Below are 26,163 nucleotides of genomic sequence, written 5' to 3' on the forward strand. Positions count from 1 at the left end.
GCTCGTGCATCAGTCTTCTTTAAACCGTGGTGGTATGTTTATTGATCATCGATCCCTCGACTTTGGTCGGTACCTATTTTCTGTTTCAGAAAGATATCCAACAGATCGAATTTTGTCCCTTCGTGTTTGTCATGATTAAAGATAGAATTAATTTTTGCCAAAATGACGGTTTAACGACAATGTGATTAGTAGTAATAATAACAAAGGAAAACAAATGTCAATTAATAATAGGAACGACGACGTTCAAATCAATAAAGAGGGAACAATGGTGTCTGTGTCAACGATTCAACAATCAAATGAGTCCTTCAATAAAATCAACATAGAAGACGGTATAAAACAACAATTGGGTAAGTGATGTTGATGGATATTTATAGAAAACGACAGGATTTTCGAATATTTTGGTTCGCCGTAATAACATAACCAGCTGTGGTTGTCTGATAATTTCATTTCAATTCAGTCGTTTATATCCAAAGATTAACCAGTGCGATGAATTCTATTTCATTATAGTCGTGTTTTATTTTATTCTTCTATTTATTGTAAAGATAAAATTATCGTTGGAAGTCCTATCATCTCCTGGCAATTGTCATTTGTTCTGGAAATATAATGTCTGAGGCCAGAAATATCAAATCAATTGTATAATTACTTTTTTTCCATTAATATTTTTTTTGAGAAAGTACGTTTTTCAATGTTACGTAAGTATATTTTTTTCATACCAAACTCACACGTATTTCATATCAGAGTATTCTCATTGTTAAAAAAGTATTATAACAATCGTTTTTAATCAAATTCAGCATATTTACACAATCGACGGCCGGCCATACAGTCACGAACCGACAGCAAAGTACAAGACTTGAGGGAGGAACAAATGGAAAGCAATTTAAAATTATTAAAATTCGTAGCCGATTCCCAGTTGACATTAACTCAAGTTAATGGTCAGAGGAAGCTCGGTCCACCTCCTGGCTGGACAGGACCTCCTCCTGGTCCAAAATGCGAGATTTTTGTCGGCAGTATCCCCCGAGATTATTACGAACCGGAAATTGTTCCTATATTTAGTACTGTAGGAACGATTTATGAGTTACGCTTGATGATGGAATTTTCTGGCATAAATAGGGGTTACTGTTTTATTATGTACACCACTGAAGAAGAGGCAGCTCGTGCTGTTAAAGAATTAGATCAGCATGAAATTTATCCTGGGAAAAGAATCGGTGTTGTTGCAAGCACAAATAATTGTCGGCTTTATATTAATCAGCTGCCTCGAAATCTCGATTCTAAAACAATTATCAAGGTTCGTTGTTAATGTCCTCTGGTTTATTATGTTTTGCTTTCTATCGACTTTTTTATTCTATCGGAGGTGGATCCTTTTATCTTCCTGTTTTTGTTTTTTATTTTTGTTTTTGTTTTTTTTTTTTTTTTTAGAAAATCTACGAGATGACCGATGAAATCGATAAAGTGGCCGTTTATAGAAATTTCAACGGCTTCGTTTGTTATGTTCTGGTTTCGTATAAAACCCATCGAGGTGCCGCCATGGCGAGAAGAAGATTGGTGCCTGAATCGGCCATGCTTTTTAAAAATTGCGAGGTCAACATAGAATGGGCTAATGCGAACATGACACCTTTTAACGTAGTACGTATAACAATTATTAAATTTACGAGCTTTCTGTAATTAAGCTAAAAAAGCTATGTAGATATTAATTAATTTTGAAAGCTATCATCACGTTTAAGTAATGATTATTGGCATAAGACAATTAAAAGAACGATAAGAATTTGGCAAAGAGAGATCAGTGTTTGCAAATCGTCATCAGTAACAATACGATTTTCCTTTCGCGCAAAAAGAACAATGACATCGGTCAATTATAGTCCCATGAGAAAATGGAACGTGGGTACTTTCCCTTGTTAAGTTGTCTCTGCAAATGGTACTGTGATTTAGTAGAATAAAAAACCTTGCAATATTCGAGCTTTTATTGCAATTTATATCGTGTTGTAATTCAGTTTCCGCTTTTAAGAAAAAAATGACAATCATTCCCTGCTTATTGAATAACAACCATGGTAACCAAGCATGATTCAATCTTTTATAAATTCTTTTATAGTTAGCTATAGATTTTTCAATTTTATTTACATTTATTCAAGAAAGAAGAATTTAATTTAATAGTACTGTTAATTATTTATCCAAATGTTTACTCAAGATCCGATTATTTTTATATACTCTTGTGCAAATTATAGACTTCAGTATACACAAATTCTTCTTCCGTACTAAAAATCTTGAACAATTCCTTTTTTCAAACTAAAATTACATTCAAAATGAATAAACATTACTTCAAATTATAGTAAGGTCATTTAAATCAACTAGTTCATGTTTCCTTCACAAGAGGCACTGTGAGCGTTGGCGTTCAGTAAAGAAAATGCACAGCGCACAACGATAAATGTGCCCAGTAAATCAGCTGATCGCGTTCTTTCTCGAAGTATTATACGAAGTGTTATACGAAGTATTTTCTGAGATTCACATTACTAACTGGACGAATAAAAAAGGCGGTGAAAATGAGTGCGTCAACGATCGAAAATAGTGAATATTGTGACTATCGCAGTCCCTTGGCAATAAGATACGCTTCGAAGGAAATGCGCTATAACTTCAGCGATCAATATAAGTTCAGCACATGGCGGAAACTATGGATTTATTTGGCCAAGGCAGAGATGGTTCGTAACTGTCGAACAAAATTATCATAACCAGTTTATTCTGTGTATTGTAGCCTCATGTGAAAATAATCAGTTTTTTTCGATTTTACCGGCAGCTGCATGTATAGGTACCTCATTTGCTTTGCTTGTTAAGACAAAAACAAGATAACGAATTTATATTCTCCTAATAAAATAATATACGAACATGTAGCCATTAGGCATTAGAGTTAACTATTCGTAAATGATTTTCGTGTAATCAGAAATATTATTCATAATAATATTTATATCACAGTATTGTTTAGCTATTTTCTGGTATCAATTTAGATAACTCATTATTTTTCTATTCTCTGCTATGTTCTTGCGTTCTATTGCTAACACCATGTTTACAATTGGAACAGTTTCGAAAATATATCTTTTCAAAGGTTATCGATAGTTCATCGTGTGTTTCACAAATATGCTAACTTGATCAAATTGTGATTTTGCAAACACAGGACGTCTCTTTGTTAAATTTCAATTATCGGAAATTCTAGATTTCTCGTTTAAAATAAGTCTTTGAATTATTAACAAACTATAGTATGAAGAAAGTGGAACATGTGACGAAGAAGGCAATATAGTAATAACAGAAACGTTTATCGAACCAGTTAAAACTAAAAAGATCGCGGTTCGTGCGAAACAGAAGGCCGTCAATAAACGATCTAACATAATAAACAATCAACGAATGCAAAAATCAATCGATACGTCGGTTCACAAAGGCAGACCCATAAAAGCTGCGTCGTCCAATTCGTTGAAAAGTCACGATAATCCAATAAGTCAATGCAAACTAGAAAAATGTCGATCAAAAAGTTTGGTTTGTTACAATTGTTGTTCGTTGGTGGAACTTGCAAGGAAAAAGTACGCATCAAATGGAGCGTGTGACATCAATGGAAATCTGAGAAACAGTTTAGATCATTCTTTACCGCACGAACATTCCAAGCAGAATTGCGCTCAACCGGATCACTCGAAAGCAGTTCTTCCTGCGATTAGTACATATTTAACGTATTTAAACAAAGGAAAACGTTTGAAGAATCCTAAATGGAACGAGTTGCAAAGATGTTCAAACGATGCTTTAGGTAGTATTCAAGATTTTTCCAAAAATCTAAAGAATATTCCTTCTGATCTAATTAACAATTATAGATTAGAGTGTTCTTGTCATTGTCAGTTTCACGGTAACGGTAGTTTTAATTTACCAACGCTATCTTCGAACGATTTCCAGTCTGTTAATAACTGGAATTCGACGGATAGTTTCGTGAAAGATTTCTCTAAAGCCTTAAACATTTCAAACAAAAGTGATAGTAAAAAATGTGTCAGACAAGAACATAGAAGTATTTATAAAAGCGAACACATTCCTGTAGAAACTAATGTTCGCCACGTATCGAATAATCGTTTGCATTCTCGCTCCTTGAACGAATCTAATCGTCAACTTGCAAATGGTCAGCAGTACAGTAATTGCTATCAAAATTTTGCGATTAATACCGCAGAACAAATTAATGGAACAACCTACGATCAATTTCCAAGTCAAAATGTGTTATCCGATTTACAAAATGTCCAAGAGTTAACTGCATTTCGTCAGGAACCAAATCGTGAACATTTTTCGCAACAATTTCCATTGAATGATGTGAAACCTATGATGATCAATCAAAATTTTAATTGGTTCTCTCCTGAACTTCTGCCTATGGAAGTGTACCGTCGTGAATCTGTAAACATTTCAGGGGTATCTAATAAAATTGTAAACGATTGCAAGTATTCGAACAATCATTAGATGATCAACAATTCGCAGCAGTATAATTACGAATCTTTTTTGAATCCTATATCAAAGTTTAATGGGAGATTCGTACATAAAAATCCAATAAACGCTGTGAATCCTGCTATATATCCGAAAGGCGCGATGTTTGCAAAAGATAAACCACAGTTTGTAGAGCATTTTCGAAGACTTTGAGGATTTATCTTGCCAAGAGATTAACTGTAAGGATTATCGAGTATCATATCAGGAAGTTATATAATTGTGAAGTATTATTTTGTAGTCTTTGCTTCGTTGGGTGCCGTTATGTTGTAATATAAAGTTAAGAAAACACAGATAAGTTGAATTCATGCTAATATTTCATAAAAGTATCTTGAGTTTCATAGATTCATTTGTGTCTTCGTAAACAGAATCGTCTAATCTTCGTAAATAGAGATTTGTAAGAGGACAAATTTGTGATCAAAATTTTTAACATTCGAGATTGTTATATGACATTATAATACGTGTGTTATGGCCGAATTGAAAGGTTTTGCTAATCAGTATTTGAAAGAAAGTTTGGTGATTCGCCTTTTTTTATAATCTATGTCCTGAATCGTGTGACACAGTTTTGTTTGTTAAGTATATATACTTATTCATTTTTAAACTTATATCTTAAATATAGAACATGGAGTATGGAAAATTTCGTATTTTATATAAGCCGAAATTCCTAATGATTAATTATCACTTCAAGATTTACTATTATACTAATAATGTGAAGTAAAACGCGTTTTATACCAAAGAATAATCTATACTAATGGCAATCGTTATTTCTTATTATTGTAATTCTCTGAATCTAAATCAACCTTTATATAATTTTATTTTCTAATCGTACTTGTAGTGATGCTCCTTTTTTTCAAAGCTCAATAAATTGTTAAACTCTTTCTATCTTCGATTCTTTGTATCTTGATCTTCATATGAGATTAAACGATCTCTGTATAATTGCTTATTGTATTCCGTTTATATAACTAAGTGCTTTATGTCGTTGCGATGCAATTGTACAATGAATGTTCAAAGAAAAGCATAATTTCTAAGCGAAAATTACAATTTATTCTAAACACTAGAAATGATGTTAAGATAGATACGATGTTGTTTTATGATACATTATAATATTTTACAATCGTCGCTGACCGTATAACATTGTTAAAAAAACCTTTTTTCTTGTAATCAACAATCTCACACTTTTTTAATGAAATAAATAATGTTTTGGAATATTATATATAAGCTAATAACTTTTTAGTTGTTGACAAGTTTAAGAATGTTCACGCCCTGCTAGTCTAGGAATCATAAAATGATTATTTACAATATATAGACAAATTTCAATGAGTGAACTTATTTATGTCTACGTTGTTTGCTGTTTCCTACTAATTCGTTCGACATACAATCTTCATTTATGTACATGAATATTTTTCCTTAATCATCTAAGAACACATTTTATCTGTTTTTATCTTTTTTTTTTTTTTTTTTTTTGAAAAAATTATGCTGGCACACTTGATTGTGCAGGGCTTGGTATTGAAGCACATCGTGGACAATTGTCGGATTTATTTCGAGTGCTCTGAAAATGAAAATAAGCGTAACGTAAATTACTAAATAAGTTCCATGCAACAAAACTGAACTTCTTACCTGACTGCTCTTCGTATGTAAATACTCGCCACATCCAGTGCATTTTAAACGTTTTTGCTCGCCTTTACATAATCCCTAGGATATTGAAAACAATATTTTTATATATATTGTATATATTATTGATATTATGCTATCTATGCATAATATGTAAAATATTCCTCTGATTTTTACCTTTATCGTATTTGGAGTCGCGCAATATTCACAGTAGAATCGTCCTTGCTTATCTCTATGAGCAGTATAATGTAAGGAACTAGGCGATACAGGTACCTGGGAAAACGTTAACTCAAATAATAAAATAAAACATGTCATTAAATACATATATATTTAATGTTAAAGTCTCAAGAATTAACCTGTGTCCTGTTGCAAACTGGACAAATATTTATAACTTTTCGTTCAGGATTGGTCTGTTTCTCTTCAATAAGTCCCTACAAAATATTTTATAAAGTTGCGTTATTTATTAAAAACTAACATATGATTTGTATTTTTAGTAAATAAAATTATTCTAGAATTTTTCTTAATTAATTTGTCGTACGATTACCTCTGCTGTCTCTATCTTCCTGGGATTAGAACTCCCACTATAATCAGGAGTTTGGATATCGACCTCAGTGTATCTGAAAATATTGTTTGAAATGCGAATAAAAGTATATTCATGGTTTTTAGAGAAAAATCGTGTATCTACTTTAGAAGCGAATTTAAAATGATATATTATTTTCTTACGACAGTTTAGTAGGTTCAACTTTGTTGTTTTTTCGGAACCCATACATTCTTTTCGTTCTGGTAGCTGAATTGGTCATTTCTGTATGAGTACTAGGGAATAAAGGTATGAAGAAAGATTATTTATGGAACTATGCGGCAGAAGTAGGTTTAAAGCAATAAATGCAAACAATTTCCGGTGTATTATCAGCTGTGTATTACGGTTAAACAAGATAGGAAATATGCAGGTCACAGTTGCATTTTACAACGCGTTTCACTTTAAAGTCAGATTGATAGCATTTCCCTGCACTGTGCTGGTAAAATTGGGATTAAGGTAGTATTTTGTAAAGCTTATTTATATGCTATTGTAAGATGCGTCTTTTTGGTATTTTTGTTAAACAGAATCTGCAGAAGAGCTACTACGTCCACTCTTGACTCGTATATTTATTCATTTGTTTGAAACACAAGATGAAATTAAATTTTTGAAAGGTCTACGATAGAATAATTCCTTAATGCAAAGATAAAAAAATAAAAATAACTTATTCGTATCTAAAATGCAGAATAAAATTCAAAACCATCCTTTTCTCTTCTACTTGTTATTCGCATTTCAGAGAATTTCATTCCTTATCACATTCTTTCCAAGTAGAAACCTATTATCTAAACGAAAAAAGGAAACAAAGTACCTAACAATATTATTATTTAATCCAAATGGAAGTATTTCTTACGTCTGTGTTTCCGCTTGAGATTGAGATTCCGAATCAGTTTCCAATACCTGTTCTACAGTTGATTTATCATTCTTCAATCGATCATTAGAAACTTTAGGCTTTTTTACATTTTCTTTCAAATTCAGACATAGTGTATAGTTTAACGCTTCGTCCATGCTGATCGAATCTTCAGTAAGAGTACTCTTCTTTTCATCTTTCTGATCAGCATCAATTTTCCGTTGTTTATCGTCTTCTTTATTACCTTCAAATATCGATGGATTCTCTGGTTTCGTTCTCGATTGATTCTCGATTTCTTGTGTACAATTTATCATTTCTGCTACCTGGCATGGTGGGGGAATTAACACCTTCGATTCTACAGGATTCAACTTATGGATATTTTCTAATTGGCTGTCTGTAGCTTCCAAAACAGAATCTGACGTTTCTAACGTGGGGGATACAGTTGGGTTTTTAGATATGGAATCTGTTTCTTTGAAAGATTTCTCTGGTTTGTCCGTAGAAGGTTCCACATCTTTATTTAACTTTGTCTTCTGTGGAGATTTCGACTTGTTCGCCATACTCGTTGGTTTCACTTTCTTCTTCTCATCTTTCTCATTTTTATTTTTCTTCACCTCCTTCTCCTTTTTCACTGCATTTACCTTTACCTTCTTCACTTCTTCTGATTCACCTTTCTTCCTGTTAACACATACATATACTAAGTCGATGAAATAATAATTCAAGATAAAAGAAGTTTGTGTTTCTCTCATGGCAAAACTATGTACATAAAATATGCTTACGTCGCTTTCGAGGCAGTTTGGCACGATATGTGAGTTTTCGGCGTCACGCAGTAAGAACCGAGAGTGAATTTTGTGATTTTCGTTTCCGAGACTCCTCTTAAATTCGGATCTTGCGCTTCGTGTTGGGTGCCTTCGAAAAAGGTAATGTCTAGTGATTAATTTAAGAAATTAAATAGCAGCACTATAGATACGCCGATGTAAGGAAGATAAGAAAGGAGTATAAAACTAAAAGGAAATACGTGAAATTTTTTCTACATCCAATATATAGCCGAAACATTTTCTGTGGCACACTAGAACGTTGCGTTGTTCTCGTTTGTTCTCGTTTACCGAAGAAATAATCACTTTTCTACGTTTTATCTGTATATTTACCATAATTTAAAACGTTTTATAATATTGGAAGATGATTATACTGTTAGAACTAAGAAAAATCACGCGTTTGCTGTCAAATTAACTCCTGTACTCGCAACCTGATTTAGGCGAGCTTTCTCACTCGTCAACATATCGTAGGATTTCTTCTCCACCGATTGCACTCTGTCCGTTTGTTCCTTTACTGTTTCCTTATCTTGCTTCGATTGCTCTACCCGCTGCGTTTGCTGCTGTTGACTTTGCTGCGATACTTGAATTATACCTGTGACACACCTACAACTAATCACGATAAAAATTATTAAAATATATTTCATTCGTTCATCGAAGTAACGTCAATTGTGCCAATCATTTATAAATGCAGCATAATGATACCAACCTTGTACAACACGTTGATCCTCTAAGAAGCTGTAGAAATGCAGGACAAGGTACGCAAGGAGCTTGTTGAATCGTAGGCTGCATCACAGCTGAAGAGCTTGCGAAAAATTGTATAGCGCGATTGCATAGCTCGCATCTGCTCACAGTTTGCACAGGCATCTCTTTTACTTCTCGCTGAGTCTGATTAAATCTTCGTAATTAGCAAAGTAATCGAGTTTGACGTAACAATAACTAATTGCGAACAAGATTAAGGGATAAATATGTTTAAAGAAAATGTTATTGTATTTAAATCTACATCGAGAAAATATCTTTATAGTTTAATTACTGCGCTCTATAGCGCGCATTTGTATCATTACTTGGCACTGTCTGCTCAATGTTTGCTGATGATCCGTTTGAACATCAGCAACTTCTACGTAGCACAAGCTCCGTGCACTTGTTGGACAATCGACGTATTGCCGTCGACGTCCAAATGAAACCTTTCTGTGACTGTGATCAGCGACTACGTCTTCCTCACCGAAAGGTACTTTGATGCTGCTGACGCTGGTCATCAGGTCATGTTTGACCGTCTAGATTGTAGAGAGATACCTTAAAAGAAACGTTACACTCCAGGAACATAGATTACTTACTATTAATATTATAATACTATTATGAAATTGACCTATCAACCGGTAGATAATTTGTAAAATTCGTCTTAGATGACTATTTATTAGATCTTATTTAAATAGATTTTATCTAGGAATGCATCGTTCTTGCTTGAACTCTGAAATCAGCAGAAGCAAAGTTTCTATCTTTCTACTTTTTTATCCTTCTATAAAGTTTTATGTTCAATGTTTCAACTCACTTCGGCGGACAAGGGGCCGCAGGTTTCCTTCTGAAACAATACTTCAGTCGGCTTCGCGTAACAGCACTGCCGACAGAGATTGCAGGTACGTTTCCAAAATCTGACACGGAACACATAGTTCACTGATAGAAAAATCGGAATTGGAAAATTTTATTCGACTTGGGACTTACGCGAGTATCAATGAGACTTCGATTACGAAGAGGATAAACGCGAAAAGAGAAAGACACGCCATTGTTATTATGTACCATGGTGAAGAGTAACTTAATAATAGAAGGATTCCAGCGATTGCGAAGAATATCGTGCCCAATAAGGAAAAAAGAAACATCTGCAATAAAAATGTTTTATGCTTCTCTTTGACATTCATTTATATCTTTATTGTGATAGATACGATGTAAAAATTAATGTTAATTTTTCGTGGAAACTTTCTTCATACAAGTGATTACCGGCATCGTGTTCAATTCTCCTCCGATGAACTGACTAATTAGATCGATCGACAAGACGAAAACGTACACTCCAGCAAGCACGATCAGTAAAATACACGTTATAGATGGTAAAGTAGAATCACCCAGTGATATCGTGTAAATGATAAGTACAAAGATCAGTAGTACCACTAGCTAATTAATCAAAAAGTCTCGTTTAATTACCACTTTCATTCAATTAATTTCGATGGAATATCCTCGAGTGTAATATCAACTAGAGTAGTGTATCGCAATATCATGTTTGTAATTAATACTCACGAATTGGAATATTCTGAGAGGTCTTATTACTAATCGAACGCACGCGCTGATTCTGTTTAATTTCTTCGTTTCCAATTTAGAATTTGACTTGCTCTCTGAGGAATATACACTTTTATACAAATTATTTGAGTCTGGAAAAAAGATTTCGTGTTGCAAGGAGAAATAAAACTCGTAGAAGGAGAATGGTTGGAAGATAATTTAAACCTTCATGCTCCATGATCAATTGACTTTAGGAAGTTTTATATCAGCTTCCTGTCATCGGGCGAACCTCTATCATCGCTTTTTACATTTTGTTTATTGTTATGATATATGTTATGTTATATCGAAACGTCGCGTATCGATAGATTTGCAAATTTTCTTCTACGACGATATTCAGGAGAGTGTGGTCATCTCGTCGTGTCAATTAGGCAACAGAGAGATTGTTGTTAGTAATGTTGATTAAAACGTGTCGTGTAATGAATTACAATCCGCTATTATTAAAGCAATGGATATGGGACTTGGAACTGAAAATTGAAGAATAAAACACGTTATTCTTCCAACGCTTATTTTGTACATGTATTATATGGCGTACATTATAATACATCTTTTAATATACTTTCGTTCTCTTTTATAATAAGTTTTACATTTGGCTTATAAAATTATATAACAAAGGATTATCGATATGAAATATTAATTCGTGAACATCTTGTATTACAAGATGTCGATTAGTATTAAAATTGGACGGAATGTATTTTGATAAAGACACATCAATTTTTGTCAAATCTATATAATAGATTTATAAATTGATAAATGTATATAAAGACGAATTATAATTTTTGGTCTTATCATAGTTACAATTATTAATATAAAAAGTATAATTTTTGTCACTAATTATCTAAAAATATTCATGGCAATTCTGAGATTTGTAGCATATATAAAATGTATGATATCAACAAGTAAGAAACAGAGATTACAGATTATATTATTATACATATATTATACTATGCGTACGTATAAGAACACTACTCTAGTTATCCAAACTTTCGATTATAAATAATATTCAATATATGTGTATGTATATATATATATATAGTTTAATGGATCTTTATGATTTCTTAAAAATATGAAAAATATACCGTATATATCATAAAATATACCATATATGTAGAAAATCTTTGGAGCTTAATCTTTGTTAATTGCTAAATTTGCTACGTTGCTAAAAGGAAAGACTAAAGCTAAGAACTTTATGAAACTATTAATCCAAAATATTATTCTGATCTATCAGTTAAAACTATTTTCTACAGTATACAATTCACTGCATCATTTGATTTGTACATTTCCTATAAATATCTACTCTTCTAACCTACGCGTATAATCAAGTAACACCTAACTAGATCGTCGTTAAGACGATTGGACGGAATCAGAACTTACAACTAATCTTTGAATATTTGGCTCGTGAATTATTTTTGGGCCTTATATCAGTGTACATTATTTTTACATTTTTCATTTTTCAGTATATGATGTAGAACACATTCGGTGGGAAACCATCTCTTTTCGATTCTTCTGTTTCTTTTCTTTCATCACCTCTTGTGATAAACTATTTTATAAAATACGTGACATATTTAACATCAGCTATCTCTTTTTTCTCCATAGAAACGACATTTTTTTCAAAATTTACATAACATTAAATATTCATATTTTTACTGACTTACTGACAATCTATTCTCCTAGTTACATCAAGCAGGCATTTGTAAGTATAATTCTCACGAATGTTTCATACTCGTTCTCCCAATCTAAAGACCGTTACGCCGTATCTTTCCTTCTTACTCGATGCTTTTTGACGAGTAAATGATGAAGAATACTTCCAAGAAGAAAACCGCAGCATTGACAAATGTGAACACTGCGCCTGATATGAACATATCCATGTACTGTTTGCTGGGATACAATTCGTTGTTGCTGTAGTAAGGGCCGAGAATCTTTGTCCAATTATAGACAATTATGCTTCCAGCGACGATGTGCAGGAGCCCACCGACTGAAGAGAACAATATCAACTGCAATCAGAGCAGATCGATGTTACTCAAAAATGTATCGAGATCGACGATCTACTTTTACTTCCATTTTTCAAGGATAATAATCATAAACATAGAGAACGTGCGCAGTTCGTAACTTCAAACATAGTGTCTTTTTAAATATTCAAAGAGTAATTTGAAGAAAAAAGTTAGCATAACAAACTCGTAGATTTCTGAAACATTAATTTCAGTTATTTCTTAAATGTTTCATTGGTCTTGCCATGTAAGAAACGCGTCCTGTCATGTAATAGGATATTTAGAGAAAAATTTTCAGTTTACGAATAAATTTCCTAGAAATAGAATTTTCTGTGGATTACGCCGAGCACACGTTCGAAACTTGGAACGAATTATGCTATTTCTAAAATTCCTTGTATCGTTCAAAGGAGGTCACGCAGTCGTTCACTTTTGCGCCGAACCTCGCAATTATTCTACGTGTTATCACAGTTGTGAGACACGAACGACACTAATTATCGTATTTCTCGAAGCGACCAGTCCTAGATACTGTAAGTTCCGATCGTTTCGTGAACATAGACGTTGTAAAGTAGGTGATCGATAAACAGTACGGGGACTTGGACGTTGATAAGTTATGAATTTTAATCAAACTAGAACGGAACACGTGCATGGTTTCGAACAGTTTAGTCAGCTCGGAAATAGTCGAAGCTTGGTATCGTGATATATTTTTAATACTTGACAGACTATTACGTAAGAAACAGTCGTAGATTGTAATAACCTAAGTATTAAAATTAAATTAGCTTTGGGTCTCTTGGATGGATTTCCAGTGCCCCAGAAAATTACAATTTACAGATAATATCGAAGATAGATCGATACAGATATTAGAGGCCATTTGCTGTCTCATTGTCATTTATGAGCTATGAAAAATAAGCGAATCTTGGTTATCTTACGTTGAATACTTAATAATCTCGTCCTTTTTGATGGGAGAAAGTTTTTAATGTATTCACAAATAATAATCATGAACGCGATACTTCTAAAAATAAGCTATTGTACTGTTTAAAAAATTGTCTCAACATACAATTTGTTAAAATAGATTTCTCATTCATAAATTACAGTCGTAATTATGAATGTCTGTCGATTTATGACTGTCGATTTACACTAAAACGTGCGAATAATTTTACAAACGAGGACGAAGAGTTTTCTGGAGACACGAAGGACGTTTGTTAGTTATTAAATATGCAGTTTCTGCATGATGATTTAGCAAATGGGTAGGGTTCTAACTGGAGACCAATAAAACGACGGAAACTCCGACCTTGTTGACAGATTTATGTCGAAAATACTAAACATGGGAAATGAAACTGACGTGATACTATTCGTCCTTTGGTGATCGTCACGCGATCCCTTGATTGCGACGCTTCGCCCATTTATTATCGCTAGACCTGTCACGTAATCTGTTTTCTGGTTCGCAGAATCTCGCGTTAAATTAATTGAAGCGATCGGTTTTTAAATAATTTACGACAGGAATGTCTACATATTTTATTCTTTACATTAAATCAAAGATTATTCCATCGTACGAATTATTTTATGAATTTCTATCTTTGAAACGCACGCTTATTGTTACGTTTTCTAAACTATACTGACGATTTTAAGTGAATAGAACTTACGGTTCTTTTCGGTATTCGATCTCCCAACAGTTGACAAATGATGAAAAGCGTGTTGATCATCAGGTAGCCAGCGATAGTGATGTAAATTATCGCGGCATCGTCAAGCTTGAAATGCATTCTAATCATGATCTTCTGGAACGAATTTAACGGATCGACGACTAATCCGATAGCGAACACAGCTAAAACCTGCCAAATGCAAATTTCAAATGCCAACGCATCGAGAAATATTTGTAACTGGATTGTTATTAACCGTAAAGTACAAATATTCATTCATTCGAAGCATTTTCAATATTTCTGAAGAGCACTAATTAATTACTAAAATTTGTTCACTGAATTATTCGTTATTTTGTCATGATTAAATAAGTACTTACAATTTCCAAGAGCTTCATCGCAAGAGGCATAAGCTTCGCCACTTTCAGCTCCTTATGAACATGCTGGCTCTCCTGCTGATTATCATCTGCCATTCTGACTCTACGGGGTTTTCCTCTGCCGTCACCCAGTTTGGAAGATTTTGGGTTTATCCTTCGTTCACGATCAATTCTTTCCACCCCTCAAGCACATCAAACCTTGGCAATAGCAAATAGCACGATAAGCATCTGAATTACTGAGAAGAACGTGTACATGAATTAGAGACCAATGGACGCGAAAAGCGGTTTCAGACACATGAGGTAGCTTGCATGTTGAATAAAGATTTCATGATTTCTGCTTTCACGTACACTTCAATTCATACTCTGTTTATTCTCCATTATTACTCCACTTCGAAAATTTCTGAAAGATTTCCCAAGATACTTGACGACGTTGGATATTTCAGCTTAAATCGTTTACTATATTATTGCGTCTTGAAATCGCGCGGAACGTCGCAAATAGTTTATCTCTCTCATTATACCTGAATTGATATCCTTACACAGAATTAGCGTTCTTAACATTCTTGACTCATACGTATTACAAAACCATAGACAGACACATGACTCAATGATAGAGTACTCTATAAGAATCTACAGAAATGTTTATTTCACTACGACTTATTTGTGAAGTATCGTTGAGAAAATTAACCGAAGAGTTTAATGAAAAAGCAAGTTTTAAAAATTCCTGAAAAGCACCGTATAAATATCCAAACAATAGATACATACCTTTTTCAACGTGTCGTGGACACTTCCACCCACGTGAACTAATATCCACAAAATTTCTTCCAGTCGAAGAATCCACCGCACCGCGCACTATCTTCAGTCGCACTTTCTTCTCTACGCAAATATTTTGTAATTTTAATCACAAAATCCTTCACAGTTAAATCGCTCGAGTGAATCACAATTCCAAGGCTAACCCAACCGGGAAGATCCTGGAGATTGGTTACGATCGATGCAGTGGACGCGTGTTGTTAGAAGTCCAGCCACGCTAATCGTGCGATATAGTGTAGTATTGTCGGAGAAACATGCAGTTGCACGCTGTGTGGCGGACAAACTTAAACTGGAACGTCAAGCGTGACACACTGCGAGGCTACGCGTCGTACGTGCAAGTTGCGCAGGCGGTCTGCCGACTCTGTTAACCAGGTTCACCGTATGACCGTGTCGCATTCGTTTGCTCCTGTACGTGTCATTGCCGTGTAATTTCACGAAAACGATCCTCGTGTACTTTCTAATTCGTTTAATTGACGCATTTCCGTCATAATGGATGCATCAAATTGATTGTCACGAAGAACTTCTTTCTTTCTCTCCTTTTATTACTTCTACTTCCGGCGAAGAAGGTACCGCGAAGAAACTAGAATTACGTAACAATTACCGTGGATTTCTTGTTTGTTCTACTATTTCTTGGCCGTGGAAATTCTTTATGGAAAGAATGATACCGTTACTTTTAATGCTGAGCAGTTGTTAGTCATTGCTTTTGTTAAGTAGCTTTGGGTGGGATATTTTATCGTAGAGGGCAGAATAATTGGGTTTGTGGGCGAGGCTTCTTCTTCTCGGTTAAATTGCTCGAGACGAAGAACGATTTGAACGAAATTCGTCTTATGATGATGATTTAGTTGATATATTTATCTTATTTCACGGTATGTTTGAGAAATTAGAGAATGTCTGCGACATACGGACTGCTAACAATTAGATGCGTTCCTCGAATGATCGTCGCAGTCAGTGTCATTATGTGGTCAATACTGGGAAAACAGGTGTTGTGTCGGCGTATTGTAATCGTTGTAAATATCAGTATTATAGTAAGATACGAATTTGAAAACATCGATAGAAACTTAGGACTTCTCTTCTTCTTTATTTCTTTAGAAATAGAATTTCAGATCTTTGCAATTGCAAACTTAAATTATTTTATTGAATTCCCAATGTCCCATAAAATTACATAGTAAAATTTAGTAATCGCACCTCATTACTAATTATTATGTTTGAAGATTCACAAATCGTGAAAAATCAATCTAAACCCTTACAAGGTCGGAATAAAATTATTTCTGAATAAAAACCAACAACTCCTTTCTCCATGATTGTACATATAGTGGAGTCTCGCTTATCTGAGTCCCGCTTAACCGAAGTTCTGTATTATCCAAAGTAGTTTGAACTTTGCCGTAACTTCATTTTTTCGAAATTTTAACAGAAAGAGTATGAACGTGCGAATAGTCAAATATCGTGAAAGCAGTTAATCAAACACTCAACAAATTTACGATTAAATAAACGAAGAATGGTTGTAGAAAATACTGCAAGTGTCCACATTGAGAAACGTTGTTGTCTCATTGGAAAATGTTTTATCATACTAATCAGAATACTGTAGTATAGAATTTAAGTGCAATTTCCTATTCTAAATAGTTATTAGTAACGCTAGAAGATGGTATCACTGTTACTTCTAACGTTGCCTCTAGAGAAAAACAGCAAGATAAAATATAGCAATAAACGTCAGCTAATTGTTTCTCGGCTTTTGTTTACAAATAAAAGTTGCCACATACATGGTTCTCTACAGATACACTTTTCTTTTTTCATGAATATGGACTTATTACAACGTAATACTCTTTCTCTTCCCCCTGAAAAATTGGTTTTCTGACATCTACAGTGTTTTCTACAAACCTTTCTTTGAAAGCAATGAAATAAACCTAAATACACGTAGCATAACATTATCAAAATGCTTTCTATGATTTTATTATATGATTTACGAACGCTAATAGACCTTTCCGTATTATTCGAGGATAATCGACGTTCCACTGTATCTGTAAACTTCTCTTGTCGATCATGTTGCCACGTAGTTAAATAATGCCTCGACTGCTAGGCGCCCAAGTTATGATTTGGAAAAAGACTCCGGTAATCGGAGCCTGTGACGAAGGGCGAAGTAACTGCGGCATTTAATTCACGAACACGTGTTGTTGATACATCGAAAGGTATGCATCGGTGCATGCTGGACTTCACGTGACTCACGATGTATAATTTGCGTGAACGTATTGCGGATGTGTACACGTGCACAAAAACCATCGAGCTTTGGCCATTTCCACGTCACGTTTAAACACGTATAAACGAAAGCAGGATCGGGTCGAGAGCGCCAGAATAAAAGGGCCACGGCGAATATTTCCTTCCTGAACCGATCTGAAATCGGTTCGTACACCGGCCTCTTGAATCGTATTACTCTTGAGTGATGTTGTGAAATAATTTCTATACTGCTCCTTTTTCCTTGATTTCATGCGGTGTATCGCATTTCCTACGCAACACATTTTCTTAAATATATTTAACAAACGTCTGTGCTCTTGTTAAAGCGATGTAATACTGTATTTCTTATTTATTTGAATTGCTTTTTCTCCCCGGCAGTTTCTTTTACAATAAATTTTTAAAACTATATCTAAGTATGATTATAGGTTGTTATTGAATATTTAATATCTATAGAAATAAAACTGAGAAAAGTAGATTCATGTTGGGAGAGACGAAGTAAAAAGACAGAATATCATATTACTTCCTGCGTCCATGCAGTAATATATTCTTAACAAGCAAAGTAAAGTAGCTTGTAATAATTCAAAGTTTCAGAGAGAATTAAGATTTTTCTTCGTAACACGATGACCGATAAAAAGCATTACGTACCTATGGTAAGTTATAACTTTTTCGACCATGACACGATAAATGTACAATATGAGTATTAAAACAAACAGAAAGGAATCGCTAAATCTATGTGTACACTAAATATGGAACGTTATCGTCAACTGTCTTCTTATATTCGATATCGACCTATAATTTCCAACCCAGTGGTAGGAATATACTTAAACAAGAAGAAAACTACCTGAAATAAGTTCCAGTCAAACAAACACACTAAGCTCAAGCCTGTACAATTAATATCGATTAAATCTAATATCGATTAATTTAAGAAACGAAGCAAACTAACTTTCGCAATGTTAAGCGGAGAAAGCGTAGAAAATTTGATTTTAATTGACCGTAATGTAATAACGAAGAAAAAAGAGTATTAAAGCATCGTGTACGACCCAACTTATACCAACGGTAGATTATTTTCTAATTGCGTAATAGTCTTAATGCGTAGTTACTCCTATTACAGAAAAACTATACTACGCGCATGTACGTAACGTATCTAAATACAATCATTCATGCAGGTGTGAACATCATTATATATCAGGGTGTGCATTCACAAACGTGCTCGATAGAAGATCACGTGTTCACTAGGTCAGTAGGTGCGGCCTGGTCTTCATCAATCATTATGCGATCTTCCTATCGATCTTCAACTATGCGCTACGATTTCCGCTTTGGCAAATCACATTACCGAAACGTTAATACTACTTCATCCTGTCTATATGTTAGACGATTAGAATTTAAAATTTCACGCTTCACTGCCTTTGTTCCTGAAGAATTTGACGGAAGAATTTTTAGATATTAATTTTATTGAGAAAAAATTTGTTACATTGATTTTTTCGTGTTTTTGTCTATTCTTTCTATATTTTATTTCAATCCTTCGTTATGGTTTTCTCTAATTTTTTTCTTCTTTTTAATTTCAATTTAGTTTCGCATTTTCTAACATCACTCGGGTTTCGCTTTGAGAAGTTAAATTACCAGAAGCATTGCTAATTAACGCGATTATGTATCCGGACCGTGGGTGTACGATTGTACCGGTCATTCACGATGATTACCGGGTCAAGTAGACTAATTGATGCATATCATGTTCGCTGTTGCAACCCTTCTTCGACTTCACTCGGCATGCTACATATTCGTGACATTATACACAAGCCCGCGATGTCTTCATTTGTGACTCATTATTCCCGCCACCCATTCATTGTTTTTAAATATTCTTGATATTCGCTGTAGGAGAAGTTCTTCATTGTTTCTTGGAAGACTATTTTACTATCTTATACGTTATTTGCACGCAACGCGAAGACAAATTTTATATTACTTGCAATTTGGGTTCTTTTAAGACGTTATGGCTCTCTGCGATTCACACGAATTGGATATATTTCAAGAACACGGTGAACGATCACGGCACATAAACAGATAAAATGGAAAATGAGAGCTAAAGCCAGCACTAATTCGGGGATACTGAAATAATTCGAATTTTATTTGACAGTCCCAAACCCTTCAGTTTCGAAACTTAGAGAGAAATTCAAACATCTCTCATTCGAATCAAGTGGGTTCATGCTTTTAATCTTACGAATTTCCATAGAAAGTGAACTCAAACGTACTCGTAGTCTCCGTCAGGATTCGGGGAAGGATTGATCATCCAATCGACCCACTTGTAAAACTGGTAAATGCCACAAATTAGACTTCCGATTGCGCCAATTACAGTGAGCCACGTTTCCTAAACAGTTGTACATTTTTATACAAACTTTTACTCTCGTCTTCGATCAGTTAATGGGTTATACTTCGCCTTTCACTTACTCACGAGATATATATAGTCTTTGTCCATCACCAGAAGTATGATATCTGACGAATGCACGAACATGTAGCCTGTTATAAAGGTAGGTACTAAAACCCCGAAAATTGGAACCTCGAGATATGGCTCCAATGGTCGCAAGTACACTACGGTACCTATTATGCAGGCAGACTATAAAAGTAAAAGGCTTTTACCGATAGAAACGAGCCTTCGAATTTTCATTGTATTTTCATTTTAACCAAACATTGTAAAATTTGTATTTAAAATCGTACCATGGCCAATGTTCTCCAAATCAGCAACTTCTTTTCGAGAACCAATGCGTTTATTGTGAAGTTGTTAATATGCACCGGTACGTTGCCCATTTTTCTCGAGAATTATTCTTCTATCGAAATCATGATATTTACAGAACCTTCCGATCGATAATAAATTTACGACGATATTTTGTTTCAAAATATGTTCTCATCGAACGTGCCGGAAGTTTCAGCGCTCGAACAATCGACCTTTCTTTTTCGACCGAATCGCGCGATGCAAATCGAAGCATGTGACTGACGAACATATTTTAAGTTTAAATTTATTCATTTTGAATGAAACATAATTTATGTGTTGATAGAAAATATTTATTCGTTAACTGTCGTTCTACGTTTCAACATTCCTAGAAGAACCATTTCCAGGAGATTGTTTCATTTTTTTATATTCTGTATAGCCTATATAAGCGGTTTCGCAAAATAGTATGATGAAATTACCTGAAAAGTACGAAATTCTACAGATTTTCCCACCGATAGTGGTAAGGAAAATTGCGAAAAGAATATATACCCATTAACAGCAAGCCAATTTTTAATTCGTTTTGTGGAATGTCGGTCCTCGTGTAATTTTCGTGATTTGACCTCACCAGAGCTGCTGTGCCACCTATGAAATGGAATATCGCTCCGAGCGAAAAAAAGGTGAATTCCTATAAATAAATATAGGAAAAGATAAACGAGAAAAGATCACGCGAGGCGTTATATATTCGTTGAGAAATAAATTCACGTCTAATATCGGATTCTGTGTCTAATTACATCTTGAGCTTATTACTTAGAATTCTAAATATTTTACTTCCTCAAATTTCCGTAATTCAATTACGTTATTAGGAAAGTTTACGTTGTTAAGAAAGCTCATGTGCAACTAACTGGTAATCTGCGAGGTTTTTCAAAAACGTGAGTCATTGCGATGGAAAAATAGATGATAAAGTACGTGGACGCGTCGATGCAGTAAATGACCCATAACCATCTTGGTGTCGTGAATTCCTTGCGGTTTAACAGCTCGTGGATGCAAACACCAGCTATGATCTAAACGGCCAAGAAAATGTAGTTTCGATTTCGATTTGTATTCGCAATTTCTTCGATAAAAAGTAGTATTACCATTTCGTGTACTTTCAAAAGAAAACTGAAGTCTTTGAAAAGTCTAGGTACTTGAGTAAGAGGCATGTTTATTAAATCATAGAGTAAACTAATCATTGGACGCTTTAAAATTCGATGAAAGTAATCGATCTTAATATCGAGATATGTACTGAATTGTCTGCGAATAATTTTTCTCCGGATAAGTTACTTTATTCATATTATCAAACCGTGGACGTATATTGTAGAACATTCGAAAGTTGTTCTTTTAATCTCTTTCGTTGGATAGAATTCTTTTCTTAAATTTGTAAAGAATATACGTATATTTACGAGAAAAGATTTGAAACAACTGATTTGGAAAATTCGTTAAAATAGATATATTAAATTGTCGTATAAATGATGAAACGAAATTACTGACAAGATTGTAGCAACATTATATAAAAATTAAAGACTGTTTTCTACATTTTACTATCTATAATATAGACAGATATCATATAGATTGTATATGCAGTAGTACATCTTGTCGATAATTCAAGTACAAAGTTGTAATTATAATTGTAATTATAAAAAATGTAATCTAATTTTTAATTTAACAACGATTTACTTTAACTTTAATCCTCTTCCTTTCTTAGATAAATTATTTTGGCATTATGCAGATGACAGACATATACTGAACTTTTATTTCAAACGTCGGAGGATTTGTTTATCTTTCTGTTATGACATCGTTTGGAAAAAAATGTGGCGAGATTACTATTCTATATGTTACGTGAAACGTGACTTTATTCTAAATATTCATCGTGGCTTTTTGCAAAATGTAGAACGCTTAATATTAGATCGACGAGATACGCTGCACCCTCGATAACGCACAACGATCCAACAGCTAGGCCGACCTAAAAAAATTTTTATTCTGTGTCAATACAATGACAAGGTACATTGAAACACTTAGATAAAATAAATAATATCTATTGTGTAAAATTACAATAAAGAATCGATGAAGACAGAGATGTTTTATAGATTTTATCGTTGTTTAATTAATAGTTAGTAATTAGATTATTAAAGATTACCTGTCGTTCCTGGACAATCGTATCGAATTTATTTTCTGATTGATATCCGTGCCAATAATGGAGTGCTGTGCCACCTACAGCGATGAACATGAAGGTTCCAACGAAGTTCATTATAATTTCCTAAAAGTCAATATTTTTCATTAATGTCAAACAATTTCATATCTTCCGATAATTATTATTTATAGATCTTAATCTGAATTGTTTATAGATCCCGCGTCTAATAGATTTTTGTTCTAAAATAAATAACCCAAGTATAAAGTTGTAATCGGAGCGAAAATGATCTTACAACAAGTGTCTTTTTGTGAGACGAATTGCCAAAGCAATAAGTAATTAGAACAACGCTGGTGTATATGAAAAATCCCACTAAAACTCCAGACGCAACGATTTCTGCGTCCGGATTTTTGTCTTCGTTCAAGTTCCATGTTCCTCCAACACCCAGGAATTCCCCTTGGTATCCTGTTCGATACAGGATCAGGATTATAAGATTAATAACCTGAAAGGACAATCAACAGCCTAAACAAGACATATATACCTTAACAAATAAAATAGTTCTATATCTAAGATCGATTTGACTTGCAACAATAAATTACAATTCGTGAAGATCTGTTTAATAGAACGTGATACATATTTGAAAATTGTAATGTTCTCGTGTATAAAAATAACGGAATTTCTTAGTTCTTCGATATTTTAGTCTCTTTTTATTAGCTGGTCATAAGGAATTAACTCTAGTAAAAGAATAGTACTCTGATGCCACGATACCGTAATATGGTATCGCTTTACAAATATCCTTATCGTACATCGATAACTGAAATGAATCATACAATTATGTACAAATGTTTCTTGAATGAGTCTAGTTACAATGATTTATCAACGTAGGAACCTAACATTAACTGATGGACCAGGCATTATTAATCAGATTCGACACGCAATTGATATGACTTAAACGTCTGTGAAATTGCCGCAATTTTTTCATAAATAAGAATCAACTCTACAATGACAATGCGACATCCATTAATCGTGATTTTGCAATAGTACTATTGTTGCAAGGCACCTTTAGGTGAAAAATATTTCTATTGCTGCACGAAACGAGAACGTTTCATCCAATCCACGTAATTTTGTCCTAAAAGTTATATCGAAAGTGTATTATACTGTCCATATTTTGTCGTAACTTTAATAAATTGTAAACCAAATGGAGAATTTCAATTTTGTGCACGCGCGAAAGAATGAATAAAAAATCACAAAATTTTGATCGATATATCATCTTAATTATTCGTCACACAACTTCATTTTTAGAATCACAGTTTCACTACCCGTTTTATGTTTCCGAATTATTGACTCGGCACGCTTCACCTTCATATAAATATGCATATAATAAAATATAATTAGATAATAAAGAGAACGATAAAAGAGTTCTCCTCACCAGTTTAAGCACTTTTATCGCTATACCCGCAATAGTTTCTAAAGACACCATGATTACTTTTTCTATATGAACTCTTCACGCTTGGGATAGGTGAACTAATTGAAATAAAAGCGTGCTGGTTGTTTTCGACGCGGTACCAAGCCCTCTTTATCTAATCAGATGATACAGCGTACGTCGACAGAGGGATAAGACCAGTAGAAAACGAACGATAATATACCTCGAAATGTAACGTTTATTGTTACTTTATTTTCTTAATGCTTGTTTTCATACGATTAATTCAATAAAATTATCATGAAACGTTATTGTATTCTTATCCCTGACCATTTTTTTTAAATGCCATTGACCTAATTATCTTAAAAGTCCTCCACTGCACATAATTACAAAATTGACTTGAATAGAACTTGGTTTTAAAAATTCAATTTTATCTGAAGAAACAGTGTAAAGATATATCGTAAAATATGTAAATCATTATGCGAATGTACTTTCTAAAAAGAAATTAGTGACTAGACGTTAATTAGCATTCGCCATCGTATCAAGCTTGAAATTTACAAATTTTCAGTTCTGATTTATATAGTCTTTCGTTGAGTCTTTTACGAATAATATTATTAAATATTTCTAATGTCCAATATTTATTTTAGATGCTGGGCTTAGTTATCACCCCGGAGCAAATCGCGGAAATGGAGGCTCACGTGAACGATATAGATTTTAAAGCTGTTGCTGAGGAAGAGAAAGCCACCAGACACGATGTAATGGCTCACGTTCACATTTTTGGAAAGCAATGTCCAAAAGCTGCTCCAATAATCCATTTAGGTGCAACTAGTTGCTACGTCGGTGACAACACGGTAATATTAATATCATTTCCTGTAATGAATACGCATCATTCATGTGAAATACCCTATTCATGGTAGTTGTATTGATTTTCGAAGGATTTAATAATTATTCGTCAAGGTTTCAACATTCTTCTGCCGAAATTGGCGAACGTTTTGTCCCGTCTCGCGAAGTTCGCCATGGAACATCGGGATTTGCCGACTTTGGGATTCACTCATCTTCAACCAGCACAACTTACGACCGTTGGTAAACGAGCTACGCTGTGGCTTCATGATCTTCTGATGGATGAGAGAAATCTTTGCCGAGCTAGAGACGATTTGAAGTTTCGCGGAGTGAAAGGCACAACTGGCACTCAAGCTTCGTTCCTTCAATTATTTAATGGTGAGTGTGTATCTTAAATAATTGCAAAAACTATAATTATTATATAATATAATATATATTTAAAAATATTCCACTTTCGTCTTTGGTTCGTTTCCACAGGTGATGATAAGAAAGTTAAGCAGTTAGATCAACTGGTAACTAAAATGGCTGGTTTCGATAGACACTATCTTGTAACAGGACAAACGTACAGCAGAAAAGTCGACGTAGAATGCTTAAATGCTCTAAGTTCTTTAGGTTCTACTGTCCACAAGGTCAATAAACTACCTTCTCTAAAAAAAGAAATAAGCTGTCCATTATTTATTTGGTAAAAATCCAAATGAAATTATTGAATGAAGCAAATAGGAAAATAGTAATAAAATAAAAACATAATGCAAGACTTCCTTTGAAGATTTGCTTTATTAGTTTCTGTTCCACAGATCTGTAGTGATATTCGATTACTGGCGAACATGAAAGAAGTCGAGGAACCGTTCGAGAGCACTCAAATTGGATCAAGTGCAATGCCATACAAAAGAAACCCAATGCGTTCAGAGAGGTGTTGTAGTATAGCAAGACACTTGATGACTTTGGTCAATAATGCTCTACAAACAGCAGCCAATCAATGGATGGAAAGAACGCTCGATGATTCTGCTAATCGAAGAATTACTTTGTCCGAGGCGTTCTTGTCAGCGGATGTGCTTCTAATGACTCTTCAAAATATTACGGAAGGCATGATCGTTTACCCCAAAGTTATCGCCAGCCATATCGCACAAGAATTGCCTTTTATGACTGCGGAAAATATAATAATGGCTATAGTAAAAGCAGGAGGCGATAGACAAGTAAGATTTATGTTATTGTACACTCATAACAGAAACAAAATTGTATTTTATATGAAAACATTTACCTTTCTACGCTTAGGAAATCTGACTTTAGTAGAGTTCTAAAACAAGAAAAAAAGAATATTTTTTTAAAAACATTTTCTTTAATCCAATAAATTAATATTGCTT

The 26,163-nt window shown here is 34.0% G+C and overlaps 5 protein-coding genes across 10 annotated transcripts in view; 2 read left to right on the plus strand and 3 right to left on the minus strand.

The window, feature by feature from the left end:
• LOC105681016 lies at positions 1-5,698 on the plus strand. The gene is made up of 4 exons (XM_012388030.3): positions 1-347; positions 792-1,285; positions 1,417-1,623; positions 3,244-5,698. Exons 1-4 carry the CDS (start codon positions 215-217, stop codon positions 4,465-4,467), a joined length of 2,058 nt encoding a protein of 685 aa, XP_012243453.2. The 5' UTR covers positions 1-214; the 3' UTR covers positions 4,468-5,698.
• The window catches only part of LOC100744099 (adenylosuccinate lyase), a 24,363-nt gene continuing 577 nt past the window's right edge, over positions 2,378-26,163 (plus strand). Inside the window, exons 1-5 of the mRNA XM_003491123.4 lie at positions 2,378-2,690; positions 24,610-24,813; positions 24,898-25,180; positions 25,280-25,431; positions 25,597-25,995. Coding sequence (XP_003491171.1) covers positions 2,535-2,690; positions 24,610-24,813; positions 24,898-25,180; positions 25,280-25,431; positions 25,597-25,995 — 1,194 coding nt within the window. The 5' untranslated portion in view covers positions 2,378-2,534. The remainder of the gene's footprint in view (positions 2,691-24,609; positions 24,814-24,897; positions 25,181-25,279; positions 25,432-25,596; positions 25,996-26,163) is intronic.
• LOC112213182 lies at positions 5,889-11,040 on the minus strand. 3 transcript variants are annotated; one of them, XM_033321880.1, is made up of 11 exons: positions 9,394-11,040; positions 9,039-9,217; positions 8,787-8,941; positions 8,297-8,426; positions 7,524-8,195; positions 6,823-6,912; positions 6,644-6,716; positions 6,456-6,530; positions 6,277-6,372; positions 6,106-6,180; positions 5,903-6,037 (listed from the first exon to the last, which is right to left on the minus strand). In XM_033321880.1, exons 1-11 carry the CDS (start codon positions 9,583-9,585, stop codon positions 5,960-5,962), a joined length of 1,815 nt encoding a protein of 604 aa, XP_033177771.1. In that variant the 5' UTR covers positions 9,586-11,040; the 3' UTR covers positions 5,903-5,959. The 3 variants fall into 3 exon arrangements, with proteins under 3 accessions (XP_033177769.1, XP_033177770.1, XP_033177771.1); XM_033321878.1 differs by lacking the exons at positions 6,823-6,912; positions 9,394-11,040 and having other exon boundaries at positions 5,889-6,180; positions 9,039-9,344; XM_033321879.1 differs by lacking the exons at positions 6,456-6,530; positions 6,823-6,912; positions 9,394-11,040 and having other exon boundaries at positions 5,889-6,180; positions 9,039-9,344.
• LOC100745056 lies at positions 12,116-15,818 on the minus strand. Of its 3 annotated transcripts, XM_033321882.1 has the most exons (5): positions 15,410-15,818; positions 14,996-15,047; positions 14,651-14,845; positions 14,280-14,465; positions 12,301-12,645 (listed from the first exon to the last, which is right to left on the minus strand). In XM_033321882.1, the coding sequence occupies exons 3-5, from the start codon at positions 14,741-14,743 to the stop codon at positions 12,418-12,420; spliced, it is 507 nt and encodes a 168-aa protein (XP_033177773.1). In that variant the 5' UTR covers positions 14,744-14,845; positions 14,996-15,047; positions 15,410-15,818; the 3' UTR covers positions 12,301-12,417. The 3 variants fall into 3 exon arrangements, with proteins under 3 accessions (XP_003491179.1, XP_033177773.1, XP_033177772.1); XM_003491131.4 differs by lacking the exon at positions 14,996-15,047 and having other exon boundaries at positions 12,116-12,645; positions 15,410-15,734; XM_033321881.1 differs by lacking the exon at positions 14,996-15,047 and having other exon boundaries at positions 14,651-14,883.
• On the minus strand, positions 21,860-24,194 carry LOC100744936 (protein snakeskin). Of its 2 annotated transcripts, none has more exons than XM_003491130.4 (4): positions 23,972-24,194; positions 22,838-23,044; positions 22,552-22,671; positions 21,860-22,377 (listed from the first exon to the last, which is right to left on the minus strand). In XM_003491130.4, exons 1-4 carry the CDS (start codon positions 24,020-24,022, stop codon positions 22,267-22,269), a joined length of 489 nt encoding a protein of 162 aa, XP_003491178.1. In that variant the 5' UTR covers positions 24,023-24,194; the 3' UTR covers positions 21,860-22,266. The 2 variants fall into 2 exon arrangements, with proteins under 2 accessions (XP_003491178.1, XP_024224830.1); XM_024369062.2 differs by lacking the exon at positions 23,972-24,194 and adding an exon at positions 23,142-23,932.

The sequence above is a fragment of the Bombus impatiens genome, unplaced genomic scaffold (assembly GCF_000188095.3).
Source record: "Bombus impatiens unplaced genomic scaffold, BIMP_2.2 scf_0517, whole genome shotgun sequence".
NCBI lineage: Eukaryota > Metazoa > Arthropoda > Insecta > Hymenoptera > Apidae > Bombus > Bombus impatiens.